General features: G+C 35.3%; 1 protein-coding gene across 1 annotated transcript in view; it reads right to left on the bottom strand.

Moving 5' to 3' along the window:
* The window catches only part of CRIM1 (cysteine rich transmembrane BMP regulator 1), a 147743-nt gene that overhangs the window by 33688 nt on the left and 91034 nt on the right, over positions 1 to 23021 (bottom strand). Inside the window, exons 4-7 of the mRNA XM_083373320.1 lie at positions 21845 to 21965; positions 17451 to 17572; positions 12925 to 13107; positions 11010 to 11207 (exon numbers count right to left, since the gene is read on the bottom strand). Coding sequence (XP_083229446.1) covers positions 11010 to 11207; positions 12925 to 13107; positions 17451 to 17572; positions 21845 to 21965 — 624 coding nt within the window. The remainder of the gene's footprint in view (positions 1 to 11009; positions 11208 to 12924; positions 13108 to 17450; positions 17573 to 21844; positions 21966 to 23021) is intronic.

Below are 23021 nucleotides of genomic sequence, written 5' to 3'. Positions count from 1 at the left end.
GTGAGAATTCTGATTGATTTGTTCTATAATCCATTTCTTTTTTTTTCTTAGCTACCCATAGTATTATCAGGAATCTTCTCCAATACCACAGTACAAAAACTTCAATACTCTGTCCTGTTTCTTTAAAGTTAACCTTTTCTTCTAATGGTATCATGAGGAAAACCAGTGGGTGCATGATTCCCATACATACATTGTGGCTTTGGAATATATTTTCCAAAACCTTCATAGTTGCCAACTGAGTGTTAGCCATGATATATTTCCTGACAACTGGTTCTTTTAGACAGAAGCTATCCACCATTTCAATATCTTCATTGTCAAAATCTAAGGCTGATTGCTGGCCCTGTTGTCATTAGTTTTTTTTTGAATGAGTGAACCTTTATTGTCAAAGTACAACCATGTATACATTGAGATTGGCTGAGCCTCCCTTTGTGCCCCCACCCCCAACTTACAGTGACACAAACCCTCCATCTTACTACATCATGTGAGCTAATTGCACAACACACCGGCCTCGCAAGTCAATCATGCATAAAGTTTATAAAATTATATCCCATTCAAAAGCCTAACAGCCCATAGATAAAGGCTGTTCTTCAGCCTGTTGGTACGGCTGGCTCTATTCCTATAACTCCTACCCAATGGTAGGAGAGTAAAGAGATACCGTCCAGGGTGTGAGTCATCCCTGAGAATTTTTCTCACTCTTCCAAGGCAGCGAGCCCTGGCGATGTCATCCAGTGGTGTCAGGCCCTCTGTAATGTTTTCCTATCCGCAGCTGTCAGACCAGCATACCAAACCACAATACAGTACGAGAGGACGCTTTCTATAGTAGACCAGTAAAAGAGGGTCATTAGCCATTCTTCTACCCTGTTCTTCTGCAAGACCCTGAGAAAGTGAGGTGTTGGGCCTTTCTGGCCACCTGGGTTGTATTAACTTTCCAGGTCAGATCTTCGCAGAGGTAGACTCCCAGAAATTTAAAGGAGGAAACTCTCTCCACACAGTCCTCCCTGATGTAAAGTGGGGCAGTTTCTTCCTTTTTCCTCTGGAAGTCTAGCACCATCTCTTTCATCTTGCCGATGTTCAGGTGCAAGTTGTTGTTACAACACCATATGGATAGTTTTTGTACCTCCGCCCTGTATGCTGTCTCATCCCCACCTGTAATAAGACCCACCTCGGTAGTATCATCTGCGAACTTAATTATCGCAGTAGATGGGTCGGATGATACACAGTCATATGTGTTCAAAGAGTACAGATAGGGGCTAAGCACGCAGCCCTGTGGTGAGCCGGTGCAAAGCTTCAGGGGGGTGGACAAAGCAGACCCGACCCTCACTGTTTGTAAACGGTCCCTGAGAAAGTCTTGAATCCAATCGCAGATGGAGGGGGAAAATTTCAAGTCAGTCAGCTTCTCGATGAGAGTGCTCGGCAAAATGGTGTTGAAAGCCGAGCTATAATCAACAAAAAGCATCCTGACATAGCTTCCAGGTTTCTCAAGATGACTTGCTACAGAGTGTAAAGCAGTAGCTATGGCATCGTCTGATGACCTGTTCCCCCTATAGGCAAATTGATGTTTATCGAAATCCAGTGGGAGGCATGTCCTGAGATATTGGAGAACCAGTCTTTCAAAGCATTTCATGACTACAGACATTAATGCAACAGGTCTGTAGTCATTCAGGCACTCAACTGCAGTTTTCATGGGGACTGGGACAATGGTAGCTGCTTTCAAGCATGATGGTACACATGCCGTTTGCAAGGAGATGTTAAAAATCCTTGTCAGCACCCCTGCTAATTGGTTGGCACAGTTCATTACCACTATCCCCAGCACCCCATTGGGGCCTGCGGCTTTGCTGGGATTCACAGCCTTCAATACAGTTCTCACTTGGTCTTCAGATAGGGTGAGTTGCTGAAAATCAGAAGGCCAGCCAGCAGAGGCTATGGGGTCTAGTCTTTTTACCTCGTAGCGAGCGAAGAAGATATTCAACTCCTCAGCCAACGAGGCATTGGTGTTAACCATGCTCCTCGTACTGCCCTTGTGGTTGGTTAAGTGCTGCAGTCCTTGCCACACTTGCTTCAGATTGTTGTCTGCTAGGTGGTTCTAGGTGGTTTTCTTGTTATTTGTATTTAAACTCGGCCCCATTTTCTCATGGTGTTCTTTTATTTTCATTACTAAAACTTGATCACTTGTATCATTCAATCATCACAATATGATCATGCTGCAGGTTATTCCTTTACTTTTAAAACCACACTCAACTTCCAATCCATTCTCCCTAATGTATGTTCAGTATCTAGGGTGACCTTATCTCACTCTTTTGCCAACCTAGAGCCTTTCAGGTCCATCACAGACTGTCTATATCAGAGATCCCCAAACCTTTGGGCACCAGGGACCAGTTCCATGGAGAGACGTTTTTTCGCGGACCAGAGGGTATGTGGTTTTGTGTGCTGCCTGCATCCCATGGATGGGGCTTTGCTTGTTTGTGTGGACCGTTTGCTGTTATGCCGTGGCCTGGTACTGGTCCACAGACCAGGGGTTAGGGACCCCTGGTTTATATTCTGCCTTCCTTTCCTGTTTATAGGTTTGTATGAGAACAAGGAAATAATCTGGGAAGCTCATTTTCCTAAGAAGATTCCACAGATTGACATGATTGACAAGGGCAATGAAACATGTATTGACTGTTTTTAGTGTTCTTGAATTTTTCTCAATTATCTAGAATGCATCAACAACAATGCTTCTTGTCCCCTTGTTCTTTTCTAAAATCAGCTTGAATGTCTCAATTTTGTTGGATAATCCTAAATGTAATTTTGCAATTCAGCAATAGCTTGCATGTTCTCATCTCCTTTTTTTGGTACTTGTATATAAATTGTCCTTTTGTAAAATGTTGCCCATGGTGTTATTCTCCAGATTTGCTGATACAGTTTGCTTGGAAGTATACTCAATTCTTTTTTCTGTTACCTGTTATATTTCTAAATATTACTTTGTGATCACTTCTAACTTGGTAATGGCCATAGTGCTGATCTAGCCTCACCTTCTAGTCCTTATCATATCAGTATCTAGTCCTTATCCATATCAGTATAGGCTACTTCTTCCATCTTTCTTTGATCTTCTCCGCATCAGTTATTTGTCAACTAGTATCCTTTAGAATACTAATTTGAAGTTAGAATTACTATTTATATTAAATTATAGTATATATCAAGCAAACTAAAAGTTAACAGGTTCACTGAATCTGAAATCAAGTTAAGAAGTATTACATTGGTAAACTAATCAAATATTTACAGAACCTTTAGGTCCAATTAAGTATATATGTTGTAAATAATTTGGATCTTTCAAGCTGTTTCTTATAAGAAATTAAACAGCTATCTGTTGCAAGTACTTCTAAGCAAAATAAACATATCCCTCATAACATATTTACCATTAGCAAAAATACATAAAATATTTTAATTTGCTACAAGATACAATTGTACTGGTTTTAAAATATAAGCATTTCTGCTAACAATGTAATAGAATAAAGGAAGATTTTCCAGACTCAACTGGTAACAAGATTATTTTTAGTACTGCATTCTTACTATAACTTAGTAAACATATTATAAAATACTCATATTTTATGAACCAGCCATACATTAACTTGTTTTGCAGAAACTTCTGCATAAAAAAGTAAACTATTTCAGCAAAGGTAAATTTTTAATCAAGGTATGGGAGTAAATGAGCAAGTATGGCTAATGTCTAGTTGCTGAATTCTGAAAACATTTGCACTGTATGTAAGACAAACAAGACAAAATTTGAATTTAGAAAATAATGAACTGTATCAGTTGTTAATATGTCAGGTGTACATAAATATCAAATATTTCTATGCATACATAATGCTTAATATTACTTATTGGGTTAAACAAATGGAGAGAAAAGTCAAGAAATATTACAGAGGTATAAACATGCATCAAATATTGTGGAAGGGCTTGTATATATCTAAAACCAACAATGGTGTCTATTCTAAATATATGTGGTAGATAATGTATAAACACTAATCATATCACAGTGCTCAGTAACCAACTTTGGTAGAATCTTTGAACTGTGAACGACATTAAAGGACATTACAACAATTAAACATGATGCTACTAAAGCCATGTGTATGAAAGGCATTGTTCATGAAAGGTTGCAGCTGGTAAACCAACTTGAGCTGAGACATTCCCAGCCACTGTAGCCCCCAAATTCCTGTGTCCTCACTGTTCTGATGCAAAAATCATTTATAAATATTACCATTTTCTTAGTATTCTTATTCTGTTATTAATGCCACATGCTAATCAAGTCCCTTTACTGCCTCACTATGGAATGAACAGGTAGAGCTAGATGTCATCTTTATCCAAACACTGGGTAGCCCCACACATCAACTTTTACCACTCATAGTGAATTTTTCTTACATTTTTATTTTAGTATCTTCCTTGCACTGTGTTCCATGAAGGAGAGAAAAAGATTATGCAGCTTGAAATGTCTCTATATTTGTCTTTTCCAAATATACAAATCCTATGAGACGTCTGAATCAGTACTGAAATTTCTTTCAGATGCTATGCTTATTCTATTCTATTTTATTATATAACAGTTGTACCATATTATATAAAATTATATACATATAATTTTGGGGTTAAATGTATTTAAAATATATATTTCTATCTGAAAAACAATATTCATACTAATATAATATCTATAAATAATAAATGAACCATATTTATTTAGCTCTGTCCCTCATCCACTGAGAGTGCTGTTTTTATTCACAAATATCTCCTGTTTTCCAATTACAGTACTGTCTATTTTTTCTAAAATCTGGAAAGATAACCATTGGATATTTCTCTGAATAATATGTTAGAATATCTACACTACAAGGTAAATTGCTGTGGACTTTTCCTTTATAATATTTAAAATATTCGGTAACTACTTCCATTAGATTCATTTTCCCTTTTATGCTTTTTAAAAATAAGTTTTATCGCTATCTTCTTCCATTCACAGAGATACCTCTTGAGATACAGCAATTTTATATGCATGCCTGAGTCCTAATAAGCTGAGAAAGAGAACAAAAGAAATAATTTCATTTCCCACCCCCCACAAAAATGTAGCTTTTAAAACAAAACAAAACAAACACCCCCGCAGCTCTTCTCACTTCACTGAACAAGACTCAACAAATAAAGCCAGCTACAGTCAGGCCTCTAGCTATTTGAATAGGCAAACAGTTAAGTTTGGGGGGGGAAAAACACCACATGGTCATGTGATCTAGGTTACCCTTGCAGTGCTGTCCTTGCCAAACTGCAGGAGAAGCCTGAGTGAATAGATGATGAGACAATAAACAGAAAATTACATTTCACTGCTGTATATTTTAGAAATGGCAGATTGTAAGAAAATTATCATTTAATATTAATATTATTTACGTAATAAGCATTCCACCCACCCACCCACCCACACACACACACAAATGTATTAATGTGTTACTGTAAATGTAATTATGATACCATTAAAATGATTTCCTAAGCTTAAAACATTATGGAAAAAGACTCTTAAGTGGAAATTTTTTGTTCACACTGCAGTAATCAATAATGTAAGTTAATATTGCTATTTTATTTTATTTTAAAGTTATAACTATAATGCAACACTTCAAACAGCTACTTATTTTTCTAGTTTCAGCTTTCATTTAATACAATTAGTGAATTCTTTAATCCAGTGACTCATACCTGCTTCTGTAAATATTCAGCCATTTGATTTTTGAGTCTAAAAAGTATTTTAAGTATGCCAAAAGTGAACTTTAATTTTTATTTCAGCCATTTCTTTCTTTAACTATGGTTTGCTGAACAATTCTATCAGAGTAGCTCACCAAACATTTAATAAAAGTGTTCACAGTCGTATCCATGAAAATTCATAATGCTGGTTTTCCAATTTTCTGTCCCTATTTTGTTTTTTGTGATAACTAGTCCACTTTCAATCTAAAACTGAAATTGATAAACCTGCTTGCCTCATTACACACTGTACACAGAAAATCTTGAACATTTTAGATCCTGCATCTATTTGCAAGAATGGTGAAAAAAGTTCTATTAGAAGGGTAGGTCAGACTCAATAGAATTCTAAGAGATCTAAAGGCATTCACAAGAAGATATCCGAATTCTCTATTTCTTTCCTAGGATTTTTAGTAAGCCAGGATTGCTTTTCACACAACTCAGGATGGTTAAAAACTTTGCCTTGGAACTATATAGTTTCTTTGTATATACAAGATTCTTTGTCCAAAACCCTTTAAATAATTTGCCCAATCATCCATATCATGCTGTGTCAAAAACAAGCATTAATCAGTAATCACCTCTAATTAATCTTGGCATTCATTTAGGCTTTTCAAATGTCATCCATTTTTACTGCCTTTCACTGAATGGATTTCAGTTAAAACTATCTAATAACACTATATACTCCATCTGTTTAAACCTACCAGCATACTTGATATTTGTTATCAATTAGATTTGGTTGTCTTTTGCCATTGCTAAACAACCGGTGTAGATACTTTTTATATTATAAAAATGCACAAAATCTCTTTTTCTCTCACACTGAATGTTCAATGTAAAAGCAGAATAAGTGTGAGGGAAAAGTTTTATTTACTCATGGTTTTTGCCAAAAAAAGGAAAATTCTCTATTCCCTAAAACAGAGGTTCCTAACCCCCAGTGTGTGGACCAGACCGGTCCGTGGCATGCCAACAACCGGTCTGCACAAACAAGGAAAGCCTCATCTACAGGATGCAGGCAGCACACAAAACCATGCCCCCTCTGGTCCCTGGTACTCAAAAGGCTGGGGACCTCTGCCTAAAATACAAAAGCCCATTAGCACAAACAGAACTTTGCATCCATGTCTCACAAAACAAATTTCAGGAAAAAAAGACCAAGGTGAGGAATTTCTTCAGTTCTGCAATGTTTCTTCAGTTTTGAATAAAGGAGGTATTAAATAGTTATCTGAACTTCTCCTCTGATTTAGTAAACTAAACAATTCGGTTTCCAGAATAACCAGAAAAAGAATCTAGCACCTAATAAGAAGACTTAAGAGAAATACTGCAAAGTATTATGATGGAAGAAACTGTTATGGACAGGAACATAGGAGAACATATTTTAGCGTAACTTATTGTGGAATATTCAAACAATAGCTGCATTCTCCCAAACAATATGTACTCCTGTTCATTTTTATCAACTAAACAGAAAGTAGCATAACTTTACTTTTTCATTCATTAGTAGAACAGGCAGGAATTGGATTTCTAGGTTGTTTGAAAACTCAGAGTTGGTAGGTTTACAAGATCTACAGACTTAAAGAATGAAATGTACACCCTGGAGTGTTCAACACACCACATGTTCCTTCTGAAACTTGATTTAGAATTGCTGCAACTGCATGTAGGTGTCGCCACATACCTATGCTGTGAAGGGGTTGATGGGTAAGCATAGGTTGCCGATGGTTACAGACAGGCAGAGGTGGATACCTCCTAAATCACAACTGTGTGTTATGTGAAGGCGTACTCCTGCAGGCTAATTGGTTGATCCTGCTCTGTGCTTCGCTGTTTGAGCACCCCTGGCCAGAATATTAACATGTGCAGATGTGCAGCTATGCAACTGTTCAAATTACAAACATATACGTCCCCCAACATGCAGTGATGGAGAAGTCTAATCCAGATTTGAGAGGCATCTTTCACTTCATTTTGAACCCAGTCTAAAATATGAAGTCCTCTTTCATTCCTTCAATCATCTGATATGAACAAAGGATTTTTAAATAAGCTGAAGATTGCCATTTCACACTAAATTGTGAAGCAGGCAGAAACTACTGTTTGTTCAAAAAGTTTAGTACAAAACTTATCTATGTTTCCTCTCAACATACCTATATTTTCTGACAGTTAGAACAAACTGCCTCCAGAAGCTGTGAATACTCCAACACTGGAAGTTTTTAAGACTGGACAGGCATCTGTCTGAAATGGTATAGGGTTTCCTGCCTGAGCAGGGCCTTGGACTAGATGACCTCCAAGGTCCCTTCCATCATCATCATCATCATCATTTGAGCACAGCAACAAAAAATATATTGTAGAGTGAATGGGCAAGCATTTTCAAGGTCCTCTGACTTATCTATTTTCTTCTGGTTCGTTTTTTCTCGTTCTCTTTTCTGACATTCTTGCTTCCCTCTGCTCTATTTCATCAGCTGATTTTTCACTGGTTTCTTCTATCTTTGGCAACCTTGTTCCAGAACCTGATTCTTAACTAATACTACATGGGGAAAGCATCTGGACAATTTTTTTTTGCATAATAAATGTCCTCTGACCAGAATTATTATTTGTAAGCTGTGCAACTTGAAACTCAAGTCAAATGTAGCCTACAGTTCAAAGCATTTATCAAACTTCTTCTTCTTTTGGCTCCCCCCCCCCAATTCTGCAACCCAATGAAAAACCTTGGAAGGCTATTATATTGCCATTTAGCTTCACTTATCTTAAATTATGCTTGTTTGCAGTACATGTCACCAACATTCTGAAGTCTGAATTTTCCTGGAAATCTCATTAATTTTCTCTGTTTTTACTCTGTGGTGGGTTTTCTGGTGTTCCATTAAGTATGGAAACCATGGTAATGTGTTTCCACTATAGGTATAAGCTTTAAGGATATTTCTCCTATTCAGACAAGCAAAAACTTACATACATACACAAACATGTATTCCTTTTCAGGCATCTGGAAAGTTATTAAGTGACTCCCACAGCATTTTGCATTCCCTAACAATTATTTCTGTTCATGAGAAGGAAAAGAACAGAAAGTTTTTGGCAGAAGAAGTCAAAAGTAATTTATATAATTTATGTTTATGAAGTAAAAATGTAACTATTAAAGGGTGCTTAAAATTAATAATATATGATATATAAATGCAATTCTTACTCTGGTTTTGTGGTTTAAAATGGTAAATAGGCCAAATCCTAGAGTCTGTTCATTTCTTCCAACCTTCTGGAAAGCAATTCTTGGTAGTGCAGCAGGATATGCAACACAGTCAAAAGGTGGAATATATCTTTGTACAAGTCATTATTTTTATAGAGGGTACTATTAAATGTAAGCTATAGTTGTAAATGTTTTTTAACATTTCTAAAATATTTTTGCATTATTTAAAAATACAGTCAAATGCCTCAAAATAAGCAGAAATATTTAGCTAACTCAATAGTTTGTTTGCCTCTCACAGAACTATTTTTAATGATCTTTTTAAACTTCCGTGCTCTTTGTGGAACATTGTCAATCTTCCAAAAAAAAAAAGTTAAATACTGCCTCCTGCACTATAGAATACGTGTTTACTTAAGCTTCCTGGAAAAACATTCATATCATTCCAAGGGTGACTAAATGTTTTCCATCTTCATAGTTAGCATTCCAGACAGCTTTTCTTTTCCCTGAGTTCATTACATGAAAAATACCAGTTCCAAGTTCAGATGTAGAGAATTTCCTTCCTGGTGTCCAAATTACTAATGCAGCAACAAAATATTTTAGAACTACATTGCTTAGCTTTATCTTTTAACTAAACCTTTACAGAATAAATAGTAGTATGGAGTTTACAAAATCATAAGGTCAAAAAAGGTCAAAAAAGGGTTCTGGAAACATTTCTTAGAAAAAAATCTGAATATAGTAAATCGCTGAAGAGAGATTAGTTGAACCCTGTTCTTTATTAAAAGAAAGAGCCCATTCAGAATCTTGGTGTGTATATGTATATGTGTGTGTGTGTGTGTGTGTGTGTGTGTGTGTGTGTGTATGAGCTACATCTGAAGTGGAAATTTGCTATAAAGTTCCCTTAAGCATTCAGACAAGAAATCAAAGTAACAAGTTATGGGCAATGAGAAAGATTAGTCAGGGAGAGAGTTCTAAGGTTAAAAAAATGCAAAATACTTATGATCTATCACTAGCCTTCCATATACTGGGTCACTGAATAGCTGCAGTACAGCATTTCTGTCTGCAAAACTCAAACATGGTATTGAAAACTGAAATATGTATTTTCTGAAGCCTGAAAAAAGGAAAATATGGGGGATAAGTTAGAAAAAGTCTTATGTTCCACTTTCGGGATTAGTGAACACTTCCTAAGAGTTTTACAATGATGCTGTAATCAAGCCAATTTAGCCTTATCTAAGATTCAAAAGACCTACTAAAGATAATCCTTGATTTACAACAGCAATTGGGAAAGGAATTACCATTGGTAAAGCACAACCACATCACTTAATAATGACAATCCCTGAAAGCCCAACCAGGGATAGTGTGCAGGGGGATGTGTGTGTGGCACTGTGAGTATTAGCATGGGTGTAGTAGATGCGCCTAAAAGAGGGTACACAAGGCAGAGTAAGTTGTAAATGGTGATTACACAATTGCAAGACATTTGGTAACCAGTTGTAAGTTTGCCAAGCATCCAGATTGTGATCACTTGATTGCAGAGGATACTGAGATGGCTGAAATGCTGAGGACCAGTCACAACCAATCAGTGCCATCATAAGTTTGAATGGTTTCTGAACATATAGTCGTAGCTGGAGAGCTACAAGTAAGGCAGAAGGAAGACTGCCTTCAGTAAGGCTGATATCTGATCATATCTGACTGACTACATGACAATGTATTATCATTACCCATTCCATGAAAGCTGTATATCAAAGTGAAAATGTTTGAATAATAAAATTAAAGTGGGTCTGAAATTCTACCAAGTGAGAAAAATTGACTATAGTGAAAATTAGCACAAACAAATGCTCAAATTAATTACAGATGTAGAGATTTTTCAAAGAATGTCATGTCTCCCCCTTTGTTTTGCAGATAATACGGTAGCAGCCTGTATTATCTAATGTCTAATGCGGTCATACAAAACCTTACTCCACTCCAAAATGAGCTCTATTCATTACAGTTAAAGCTGATGGCACAGTTTTTCTGTTATTAGATAAAGGAAGAGCTTTTGTTATGTTTTAAAAAACAGGAACACTATAATCAAAGCTATCCATGCTTCCCTACAAAAAAGACAGGTAATTATTATTTTTTCATGTCTGACCTTCACACATTGGGCAACATTCTCCTGGAACCTTTACAGGATTCAAGCAACTTTGTCCACAGGCTGTGGCCACACAATGGGACTCTCCATTGATGCACTGGCAGAAAGTACAATCATCTTCCCTCCAGCGGTCACCATGTGCTTGAATCTGACCATTAGCATAACAGCCTGCAGGGTTACTAATTGGAGAAATGGAATCTAAAAGCGAAAGAACAAACAATTTTTTTCTATAATTAAACAAAGCTTAAATGGTTTAATTCACTTACAATAATTAATGAATATTCCATGTTGGTAACAGTGGGTTGAAGTTCTCAGAATTCATCAAGTTAAGATCAGAAGTTATATACTGCAAGGCCACATTGATTCAAGTACAAGGTTATATACAGGTAATCCTCGACTTACAACAGTTCATTTAGTGACCATTCAAATTTACAATGGCCCTGAAAAAAAGTGACTTATGACTTTCACACTTACAACGGTTGCAGCAGCCCCATGGTCACATGATCAAAATTCAGCTGCTTGGCAACTGACTCATATTTATGACAGTTGCAGTACCCTGGGGTCATGTGATCACCCTTTGTGACCTTCTGACAAGCAAAGTTGATGGGGAAGCCAGATTCATTTAACAACCGTGTCACTAACTTAACAACTGCAGCAAGAAAGGTCATAAAATGGGGCAAAGTTCACTTAACAAATGTCTCAATTGGGTCATAAGTTGAGGACTACCTATACTTTAAAACTGTCAAAAAAATCAATTACTCTTCTTAACGTTATGAGCAACAAATTATTAGTAGTACCTTATGAGATGTAGTCTATTTTCATAGGAAAATAACAGAATTATACTTTTATAGGAAATATTTGTGAGCAACGGAGATTGTATCAAATTACACTTTTATATTATTAATCAGAGTTGTGCATAATTTAATTTAATTTAATTTAATAATTTGATATCTATACCGCCCTTCTCCCGAAGGACTCAGGGCGGTGAACAGGGCAATACACAATAAAAATCAGATACAAAAATTAAAAAACCATTAAAAACCAATTAAACATCATGCCCATAAAATCAATACATATTAAGTTAAAAACTAATTTTAAAAAACCCAACCCCACCCCGTCAGACCAGGCCAGCTTTTTCGAAAAAGAATGTTTTAAGATCGCGCCGGAAGGAGCGAAGGTCGGGGGCCGTCCGGAGCTCAACCGGTAAGCTGTTCCAAAGGTCTGGCGCGCCCACAGAGAACGCTCTCCCCCTGGGGGTCGCCAATCGGCATTCTTTGATCGGCGGCACCCTGAGGAGGCCCTCTCTGTGGGAGCGCACTGGACGGAGGGACGTTGACGCCGGTCGCAGGTGTTGCCGTAGGTAATCCGGACCCATGCCATGAAGGGCTTTGTACGTCATAACTAACACCTTGAACCTCACCCGGAGAGCAACCGGTAGCCAATGCAGCTCGCGGAGCAGAGGTGTAACATGGGAGTATCGGGAAACTCCCAAGACAACTCGCGCGGCTGCATTCTGCACCAGCTGGAGTCTCCGGGTGGACCTCAAGGGCAGCCCCATGTAGAGAGCATTACAGTAGTCTAGACGAGAGGTCACGAGCGCATGAGTGACTGTGCGCAAGGCATCCCGGTCTAGATAGGGCCGCAACTGGCGCACCAGGCGAACCTGGGCAAAGGCCCCCCTAGTCACAGCTCCAATATGCTCTTCCAAAGAGAGCTGTGAATCTAGAAGGACCCCCAATGACAATACTGCATATATATTTGTATATAAATGTATCAAATATATAAATAACAAAACTCATTTCTGTTGGACCAATGTCAAGTTTCTTTCATATCTATTTTTAACTATTGCTATAAAACATTATATTTAGCTTTTAAGGTTTATCAATTTCTGAAGTGAAGTGACAAAAAAAATTACCTTCGCAAACTGGACAGCACTCTCCTTCTGGTACGTAGTATCTATCACAGTGTAGCTCGCCACATTGTGCAGAGAAACAAATAGATACACCGCCTTGGCATTGACAAAACCGGCAAGTGTCCATTCGGAACGTGTCTCCATCATTATATTCCACACTATTAAATATACATGCTGGCTTCACTTCTAAAAATAGCAAACAGGAAACAAGATATTTTTCATGGACATGTTATACAACAAAACACTAGAATGCTTTGTTTGGTTTTGTACAATTCTGGTCTTAATTCAGACAAGAATCAGTATTTCTGTTAAATTGGATTTCTGGTTTCAGAGATTCTGGGGTATTTTTCATTTAAATATATAGCAATATCTAACTCTGATATATCCAATTCTTTCTTAGAGCATGCTCCATCTTATAGAAAAATATTTTATGGCACTTGTAGTGCTCATAAAGGAATTGGTGATCAATAGTATTTAATAAATATATGGATTATGATATGCTTTTTTTAGGAAGGGAAGGACTATTGAGTTTATTGAAAAGTTTATTGAAAAATCTACCAGTGGCTGAATTTATGGATATGTTGTTGTAATATGCGTACTATACTATGTGCCATAAAGTATAGTACACATATTACAATAGCATATCCTGTCAAGCCTAAATCAAACAACTATATCACAAAATTATTTCTAACTGGCCAGAAAACAGAAATGCAACAGATACCACATTTCTTGCCTTCTTCATTAATACTTAATAGTTGGAAGTAATTCAGTGGAGGGATTCAGCTGGTTCGCACGACTTCGGCAGAACTGGTAGCTAATTTTTTGTTGCCCAGGCCCAGAATGGACTTCCGGAAGCGGCATTCACACAGCGAACCAGTTGTTCAAATATTTGAATCCCACCACTGAAGTAATTGTATACTCAGTGTAATTGACTAACCTTCCCTACTTCTATTTCTATAATGAAAGGTGAGGGTAATGCAAATCTGTGTTTAATTCCCCAAATTTAGTTTGATGACAGAATTTAAATTTGAGGAGGTAGAGAATACATGAGAGTGGCCAGAAGGATTCAGCTGTCAAACTTGAGCAGGTTTGAGGATCTTAAGAAAGGTCAGCTAGCTCTAACTTATTTATTTTTATTGTGTTTTTGCTCTTAGGATTTCTTTGTCTCAGGTGTAAAACACAGTCCTCTTTGGATGATGACAACTACTTTTATATTTTTATACAATGAGACTGGGAACAGATCTTACAAGTTGTAACATTATTAGACTCATAATTTCTAAGTGAACATGAACAACCAGGCTTGCACACACTTTGCCTTCAAATCAAATGCAGCATGAAATCCTTAATTGTGTAATTAGATGGTTTTTTTCTTGAAGGGTTGTAAGGGCCAGATATGCAAATATAGTTGCAGGAAAAGTGTCGAAATATGGTATATACTAGCTATTGTTTCCCACAATTCAAAGACAGAAAGCTAAGAATACATACAACAGTTGCCTATGCTCCCAGTATTACAATACCCATTTTTTTTACCATTTCTCAAATACAAACTGGTTGTAATCCAATTAGAGGCTCCGATTGACAATAGTATACAAAGTTTACAAATAAATGAATAAAAAAGAATAAAGTATTTAGTATCAGAAGACAATAGAAACTGCACAGCTTGAGCTTGTTATACCATCATGAAAATAATTTTCTTTCTTAGATTAGTACTGACAATTTTTAAAAAAACATTAATTACAGCAAAAAGAGGAAAAATTTAAATAAACTTACCATTTACAGGTATTACATCTGTTCTAGAGTCAAATATCATAACTACTTAAATATAATTACTACTAAATTAATAAACAATCCTTGGACTATAACTGGTTTCTTTACTATCATTATTACACCAAGAAATTACAGAAATACTTCTGGGTAGCTTTAAAAGAGTCAGACACTGCACTAGTTCATTTAAGCTACCTATTTCTTTGTATAATTATATTAATGCTTATGTGTTTTGAAACAATTATGCAGCATTCTAAATAATATTTTAAATATTGTATGATTTAAAGATAATCAATGTAGTATGCTTTAGCTTCTCGTCTTCTAACGTCTTATACTCAAGACAGCTTTGATTATAGCATATATTATTGTATAAAAGTAAAAAGTTGAAGATGTAATGTGATTATCTTCTACTGTGCTAAAAAGAGCTGGAAGCCTTTTCTTCTTCCCTTTCTAACACCACAGTTTCTCTTTTTCCATTTTCCCGTCCCTTAATTTCCCACTATTTTCATTTTCCTTTGTATTTTATATTCTGGTAAACTAATAATTTTTTTATAAATATTTTACTAATTTTCTATTTTTACAATCAAGTGCCTAATAGACAACGTGATGACTGAGTCCATTAGTGATTCTGTGGTACATGTAAGCTTTTTCAAATTAAGTCCAATATAACACCCTCTAGTACCTCCTCTCTCCTTCTGGTAATAGACATTTTTCCACAGTAAGCAAATACAATTCTTATTGTTAGTAAATATACAATTGCCTATCAATTGTATATTTGCCTATCATTTTTCTAATAGTGTCAATAATACAATTTACAATATCTTTTCTAACCAAAGCATATCTGAACTGCATTTGCACTCAATATCCATTTATTCAGTCCATATCCTATTTTCGCTAATAATTTTTTTTGATACAGATAAAAAAAAGACAGCCTTGAGGTGGTTAGTAGCATAATGCTTTTGGAAATATAACATTTTTCAGTTTATAATCTAGAACTTTCGTAATTTGCATACTAACTACTTTCATAAGTTTTATTTGCATTTAATGAATGTTATTTATAACTGATTAAATGATTTTAACTTACTTTTAAAATTTAAATACCTTTTATGGATTTAAAGATATTCAGTAATAATATTTGTACAGTTTATAATTTCATTGATGAGGATGATAATGAAGTGCCTTCATTAGTTTAACCACTAAACTAAACTGGCTCTATAATTTCATTAATATTGGAATAATTTTCTTTGCCTTGGATTACTGATAAATTACCATAAATCCAATTTTACTTGGTTACACCATACTATACCGACATAAAGGATGAGCATTTGGAAAAACATTCTGAGTCTTAATAGTAATTTTGGATAGTTACTCCATTTTGCTGATAATAAAGTTTATTAGAATGTGATGTCACTATTTCTACTTATTCACATTATCATTTTAATTAATTTCACAATAAACTACTTTCCCTACAGCAATGGGAATGTCGGGAGGCCTTCACAAGCCTACTTTTTCATTTCTGATAAGGCCATTTTGGAATGGTTATCCAGATAGTCCTTGTTTACTGACTGCCTCTTTCAGTCACCATGCAGTTACACCGGTGTAAAAAAAAAGAGCTGAGACTAATCTTTGCATTCCTAACCACTGCAATGTCCCATGGAAAAGTGATCGCTATTTGTTTGCTTTGCAACTGGCTGACACAGTTAAATGGAGAAAGTGGGAATAAAATTATAAGTTACAGTCATGTATTCAGTCACTTAATGACTGAATATAAAGTGAGGCTTTAAGCCTGTTGCAATTATGTGATTTTCCACTTAGCAACTGTGGCACTTAGCAACAGAATTGCTGCTCCCTAATGTGATCAGTAAGCAAGGACTACCTGTACATTCAAATGGGACTGCTTGCCCTCCATCAGTGGCAAATTAAAAAGTATGTGGGCATGTATACCTGAATATATTTTTGTATATGTGCATATAAGTATGTATGAACAAAGAGACACAGATATAAAAACAAAAACAAAATCCTGTTTTCTGCTTTCTTCAGCTACTGTAAAGTAGAATGCACTACTCAGAACTCTTTAGCTAAAACTGAAAAATGTCAATTATTCTTTAAGTTGGTGCTTTGTGGTTTGAAGATACATTTATATTTTTAGCCACTTTGATAAATACATATTAAGTGATTACTGACAACTCCTAAGATAAAACTTGTCTGAAGTACTGTTTAATATTTTAAAATGATCTCTTCCTAAGAAAGAGACAGAGGTGATGTCTCCTGCCTCAGGAAGCATTCCAGAAGCTTTAACCAGAGTGTACAGGAAACAATTCCACAGAAAGATCTTTATCAGTAGTTGCAAGATCTGACTCATGTCACAACACAAAAACACAAGTCTTTTAGTTAAGACTTTTTGTTCCCCACACCCTTCCCTTTGGCTTATTTTTTTTTAGCTGAAACTACGGGTAGCATACTTTTTCAAAACTCTAAGCATATATATCAGCTTGCTCCTCGGAATATGCTATTTGAGTTTATAAGCAAACTAAAGTACATGAGTTCATATGAAGGAACGAAATAAACATACAGTAATGCAAATGTTGGTTTATAACCTATATACAAAAGATTTGCAACATAAATTTTATGAGAGGAAAATGGACCTATTACATTTTTAAACACACTTTTTAACTTGTTTGCTGCATAGTAGGGAAGATATCAGTGTTATTCTTATACTAGTATCTCAAAATGTTTAGTCCAAATACACTGTCAACATAACATACCATTGACACATTCAAAGACATCACAGCACTTGCCAGGTGTTCCGTCTCCACGTGACACTATTTGGGGGATGTAGCCTGGCTCGCATTTTGGAACACCACATAAACCTGAGAGACATTCGCACCTGAAACCGAAGCATTGAAAGCTCCATAAATAAGTGAAGGAACACATGGGATGGAAAAAACAAACGGAAAAAAAGCAACTTGTGAAAGCCAAATGGTTTTTCTCTGTTACATAATAAAAATGACAACATGACTGTTATAAACACAACACAATTTTAAAAAAAATGTTCAAAGGACAATGTTCAACTTTTATCTGAAGACTGGTGTTCCAAATCCCACAGTAGCTGGGGGAGGTCTAAATGTGTTAAAAAGTCACTAATGTTTTTAATTATCTACTATTTACAGTTGTTGGGAGAATCATTACAATAAAAAACTAAACAAGCACTGTTCTCTAAATCAGTCAGTTTAGTCTCATTAGCAGGTTCTAGATTTAAATGACATGAAATGCGTAAGGTAGGAGAAGTAATCAAGTTATTTATGCCTCCTACTATTTTCAATTACTTCATTAACATACCTATAATATTTTCCTGTATTTATAATTTAAATTGGTTAAGACTGTTCAGCATGGGATATTGCATAGGTTTGGAAGCTTCTATACTCCCAGACATTTTCTGGACAGAGTTTCTTTTTTCAACAGAACGTATTTGTATAGTTAAGTTTAAACTGTCAAGATTTAATCTACTAATAAGAAATATTTAGGATGAGAGTTCTGATTTACATGAGAGAAATATCCAAACTCTTTTTTATAATCACAGGTAGCTAAGGTAGCATTAGAAAGAAAGTGCATATGTCAGGGTTTTCTTAAATATTTATGATTGTCTTTTCAAATACATAATTTAGCAGAATGAAAAATCCTGTAAACAAATGTAGAAGAGACAAACCTGAATTGTCTAAAACTAAAAGTGAGGATTAAAGTAACCATTAATTTTTTTTAAATGCAGGGGGAGGCCATTTATCCATGAAAGTGGATTAACTTCTTTTAATAAGGACGTTCACATTTGCCATTCTAATAATTTATAATTTAAGCTTGATGACTGGGCATTTTCTACTCAAAATTAATTTAAATTCTTGAAATCTTCCTGGTAAAAAAGACCTCTAAATGGCCAGAACTATTAACAAATGGGGGCAAAAATAATTGTCCTGAAGATAAACCTAATCCAATGCTATAATGCTCACAATTATGGCTAAATATGCCTGCTGAGCTTTGAACCTCATCAATAAACATTTCATAGAAATATTGTCACAAATACAATACTATTTAGAGCTCAGCAGCATTAAGTGTGTGTTTTAGGTATAAATTATACCTAAAATCCAGCTAGCATATCCATACCAACTTCTAATTTCATTAGAATGACTACAATGGCTTTGTGAATTTAAGCTCTGCCTCTTTGGAGCATGTGACATTATGAAACACATAGAAAAGGAATAGGATTTGTGTAGAGATACTGTTGCTATCAACCTGACTTCACCTTCTTCCAACTCCCATTGTTGCCACTGTGCCACACAGCATTCTATTATAATGGTATTTTAATTTTCTTTGTTTTCTGCCAAGAATTTAAGAATTATAGTTCTAGTTATTTTCCTGCACACAGATAGAAATCCAATCTCTATTTCAGAAGTCTTACTACATGGCATATATAAGCCTGGTGGGATAGCCTGGTTCCCCCTTACAAATGGTTTCTGCTTGCTCCCTTTGTGAGCAAAAGGAACTTCTAATTTAATTATTTGCCAAAAAAGTTATCAAATATCCATTTAAAAATATCCACAACTTTGTTCCTAAATAATATTGTGCAGAATGTGTTCAAGTCATTTTATAAAATTCATCATCAAAACTTTGTTTCTAGACATTCTTGCTCAACATGTATCATATCAAAGTTCTACCAGTATTGTCAGCTGAGATTAAACAAATGTATTTTTAAAACAGTGATATTAAACTTCTGGAAACCTTTCTCCAGGAATTCTTGCTATATACAAGAATATATATGTTCCTTCTGAAGACATTAGTTAAGAAATATTCCTTAAAAAAACAGAGAGGGATGGCCGATCAGCTTCTATGTTTTTCAATATTATGCATTATTATTTTTGGCTATTATAGTATTTCACCATCTCTTTGAAAGGCACTGACCTAACTTTTTCATCAATAACATTGAACTCTTTTGTAAAATGGAATCTTGATGATAATTGCTATGGGAACGTTGCGAATCACGGCAGTAAGTAATAGTCAAGTTAACAATATTCTGTCCAACAATATATCAATCAATATATCAATATAAATACTGAGAAAGTGAGAAAATATATCAATAATACAGTTTAGATTAGATAAAGCATAGGTAGGAACAGATATAACATGTTCCATGGATAATTGAACAAAAACATTATAGTCAAAGATAGCAGAATAGTATAACAATATTAGAGAAAAGGGATATAGCTAAAATGCTTAACATTTCATTAATCAGAATGAAATAAATTAGTACTTTTTAGTATATAATATTAACAATTGATTGTCCCATCTCCAGAAAATTCTGGAATCTATGTTTTGGGAAAGAAAAGACAGCAAATTAAATGAAAATTATTCAAGCTAACACTGATCCTAAAGTGTAGCTTACTACACAGGGCTTTCTTCAGTGGAGCTGAAATGTGCCATCAAGAGGAAACTTATTTATACTGATATAATGAAATATGTTAATTCAAAAGTATGATAAATGAACTAGCACTTCCAATTTTTATCCGCATTTTATATTAGATCTTTTTAATGCTCTTTCCATGTTATTTAAAAGTTTATGGAAAAAGAATACAACTAGATTTATGGAATTCATGGAATGATTAATTGAGCCATCCTTCCAGCAGATGTCTAATTCCAGTCTTTAAAATGTTACTATCATATAGATAACACAGGAGAAAATAAAAATATTAATAGAGAGGATACTGAATTATCATCAGATGTATTTTTTTCCTTTTTTTTGAACGTGCATGAATTATGCTCCATGAAAATAACATCAAACCACATGATAATAACTGCTGTTAATATAGGTTATATATTAAAAACAACTTAAGATATCACAAATTTGAAGGAGCTGTAGTGGTGCATTGGTTAGAATGCAGTATTGCAGGCTAATTCAGCTCACTGCCAGGAGTTTGATCCTCACTGGCTCAAGGTTGATTCAGGCTTTCATCTTTCTGAGGTCAGTAAAATAAGGACCTAGATTGTTGGGGTCAATATGCTTATTCTGTAAATTGCTTAGAGAGTGTTGTAAAGTACTATGAAGCAGTATATACATCTAAGTGCTACTGCTATTGCTAAATAGAAGCAACTGTATAAATTGCTGGATTTTGAAATAAAGGCACATCAGACATTTTTGAAAGAAACTCACCAAGGTGGAATATACCTTATTTTATATAACTTTGTGTTACTTAATCATTTCTGCAAACATGTTTCTCAATGATGAAACCAGGTTGAAGTTTTAAAATCATTTAGATGAATGAAACAAGGCTGCTAATAAATTGTGATGAAGTCAGAAGTCTGTTAATACTTTATTCTTTAAGCACAGGTAAATATTGACAATCTTCAATTTGACGACAGGGACAGGGGGCAAGGGTAGAGGTTTATTGTACAGTAGAAGCTGAAGTCTTACATTTTTTTCCTACAGAAAACGTACTAGCAAAGTTCTACTTAAGAATATTCTACAAGTCTATAACAGGGCTAAAGGCATATTGGGACAGCCATACATTTCAGAGATCAGTTTCTAGACAGTTTCAATATTCTTGATTATCTTTTTCCCCCCAAATGGTTGAAGTGGTGCCTGAATAATCTATCACACAGAGAGTGCACTATTTCTAAAGTGAAATGAGTAAAAATTGAGTAATATAATGTATCACGTTATATCTTACAGCGGTTAATCTAAAAAAAGAAAAACATATACAGCTCCTTGACATATAGGATTTACTGAAAACACATCTTGGTACTAAGATAACCTAACATAATACTTCAAAGATTTTAGGGTAACCCAAAGTATCAAACTTTATGCCCATAAAGCCTATTTATACATATCACAAATGTTTTATATTAAATAAAGCTGTATTTTTGTTTTTTTCAAAAAAACTTTTCCTCAAAACACCGTACTGAAAGAAAGCTATTCCAGAATTGACAGTCATTAACACTTCTCACAGAATGATTATTCAATCTAGGAAATCTTCCATTTTAAACCCAACATTCTTTATTAACATTAACTAACATAGTAACTTAATAATCAGTATACTAATATACTTAACTTTTTCTGTCACAAGTTTAGCCTCAGTTTATTGACCGTGATATTATGACATCAGATAAAACAAACCTTGTGGGAAGAGTGCAACATCCATCAGCTGTCAGCCTGACTTGAGTTTCATAGCTATCCACAGGACAGGCAACTTGTTGAACAGGAGGGCATTCCACCGTACTACAGTCCACACTGAACACTGGTGGGAAACAAGGTAAGGGAAAAAAATGAAATAATCTCTTTTTAGGAAGCATAATGTTAAAGTTCGACTGTTTCATTTACTGATATGTCATTTGAACTCTGCTGCTGGAGAAGACTAAATAAGATCACATTTAACCAGGAAAATAAACAAATTGCTGAACAAATTAAGCCAGAATTCTCACTCAAGTTCTCACTCAATAATATAGCTTCATCTATATTATTCTGGGTGAGCACCTGTTACTCGTCCCAGCTTCTGCCAACCTAGCAGTTCGAAAGTACATAAAAATGCAAGTAGAAAAATAGGGACCACTACGGTGGGAAGGTAACAGCGTTCTGTGCGCCTTTGGCGTCTAGTCATGCCAGCCACATGACCACGGAGATGTCCTCGGACAAGCGCTGGCTCTTCGGCTTTGAAACGGAGATGGGCACCGGCCCCTAGAGTTGGAAACTAGCACGCATGTGCAGGGGAACCTTTACCTTTCTATTATTCTGGACACACTGTGTGGAGACATAATTCCCTTGAAGTCCATAATGCTTGGAACAGTTAAAGAAAAAAGAAAAGAAAAGAATAGCAAGCAGCAGACTGGTTAAATTCTGTTAGGATGCCAATGACTGCATCATTAAGAGACCTAAAAGTCCAAGTTCAATCAGACCATTCTACAGAAAATCTATCCTATAATTGCTAAAGGTTGACATCAACCTGATGAGATTTTAATCAATCATGTCACAGTATAAACATTAAGTGATATTCATAATGTTTTAAAATCAGTTGCTCAATTATTATAAACGTAAAGAGTGGAGCTGTGAGAAGTTTTATTTAGGTTTTTTTTATTCATGGCCAACATGACTGAATTGCCAAACTCAATTATTTTCAAATTAACTGCCTTTGAATAGATCTGCATAGCTGAATTATGTCAGGTCAATAATCTGAATTGGACTGATGATTTGAATCAGATTAGACCCAACCCACGCATTTCTAAAAATCAGTCATTTACATCAACCATATTTGTTGTAATGCAGGTGCTAAATGATGCATGATTTTGAGATCCTATTA

The sequence above is a fragment of the Vipera ursinii genome (genome assembly GCF_947247035.1).
Source record: "Vipera ursinii genome assembly, chromosome: 1".
In the NCBI taxonomy this organism is placed as follows: Eukaryota; Metazoa; Chordata; class Lepidosauria; order Squamata; family Viperidae; genus Vipera; species Vipera ursinii.
Note: the sequence above shows the minus strand (reverse complement) of the source record. Positions and strands in the feature narration are given on the sequence as shown.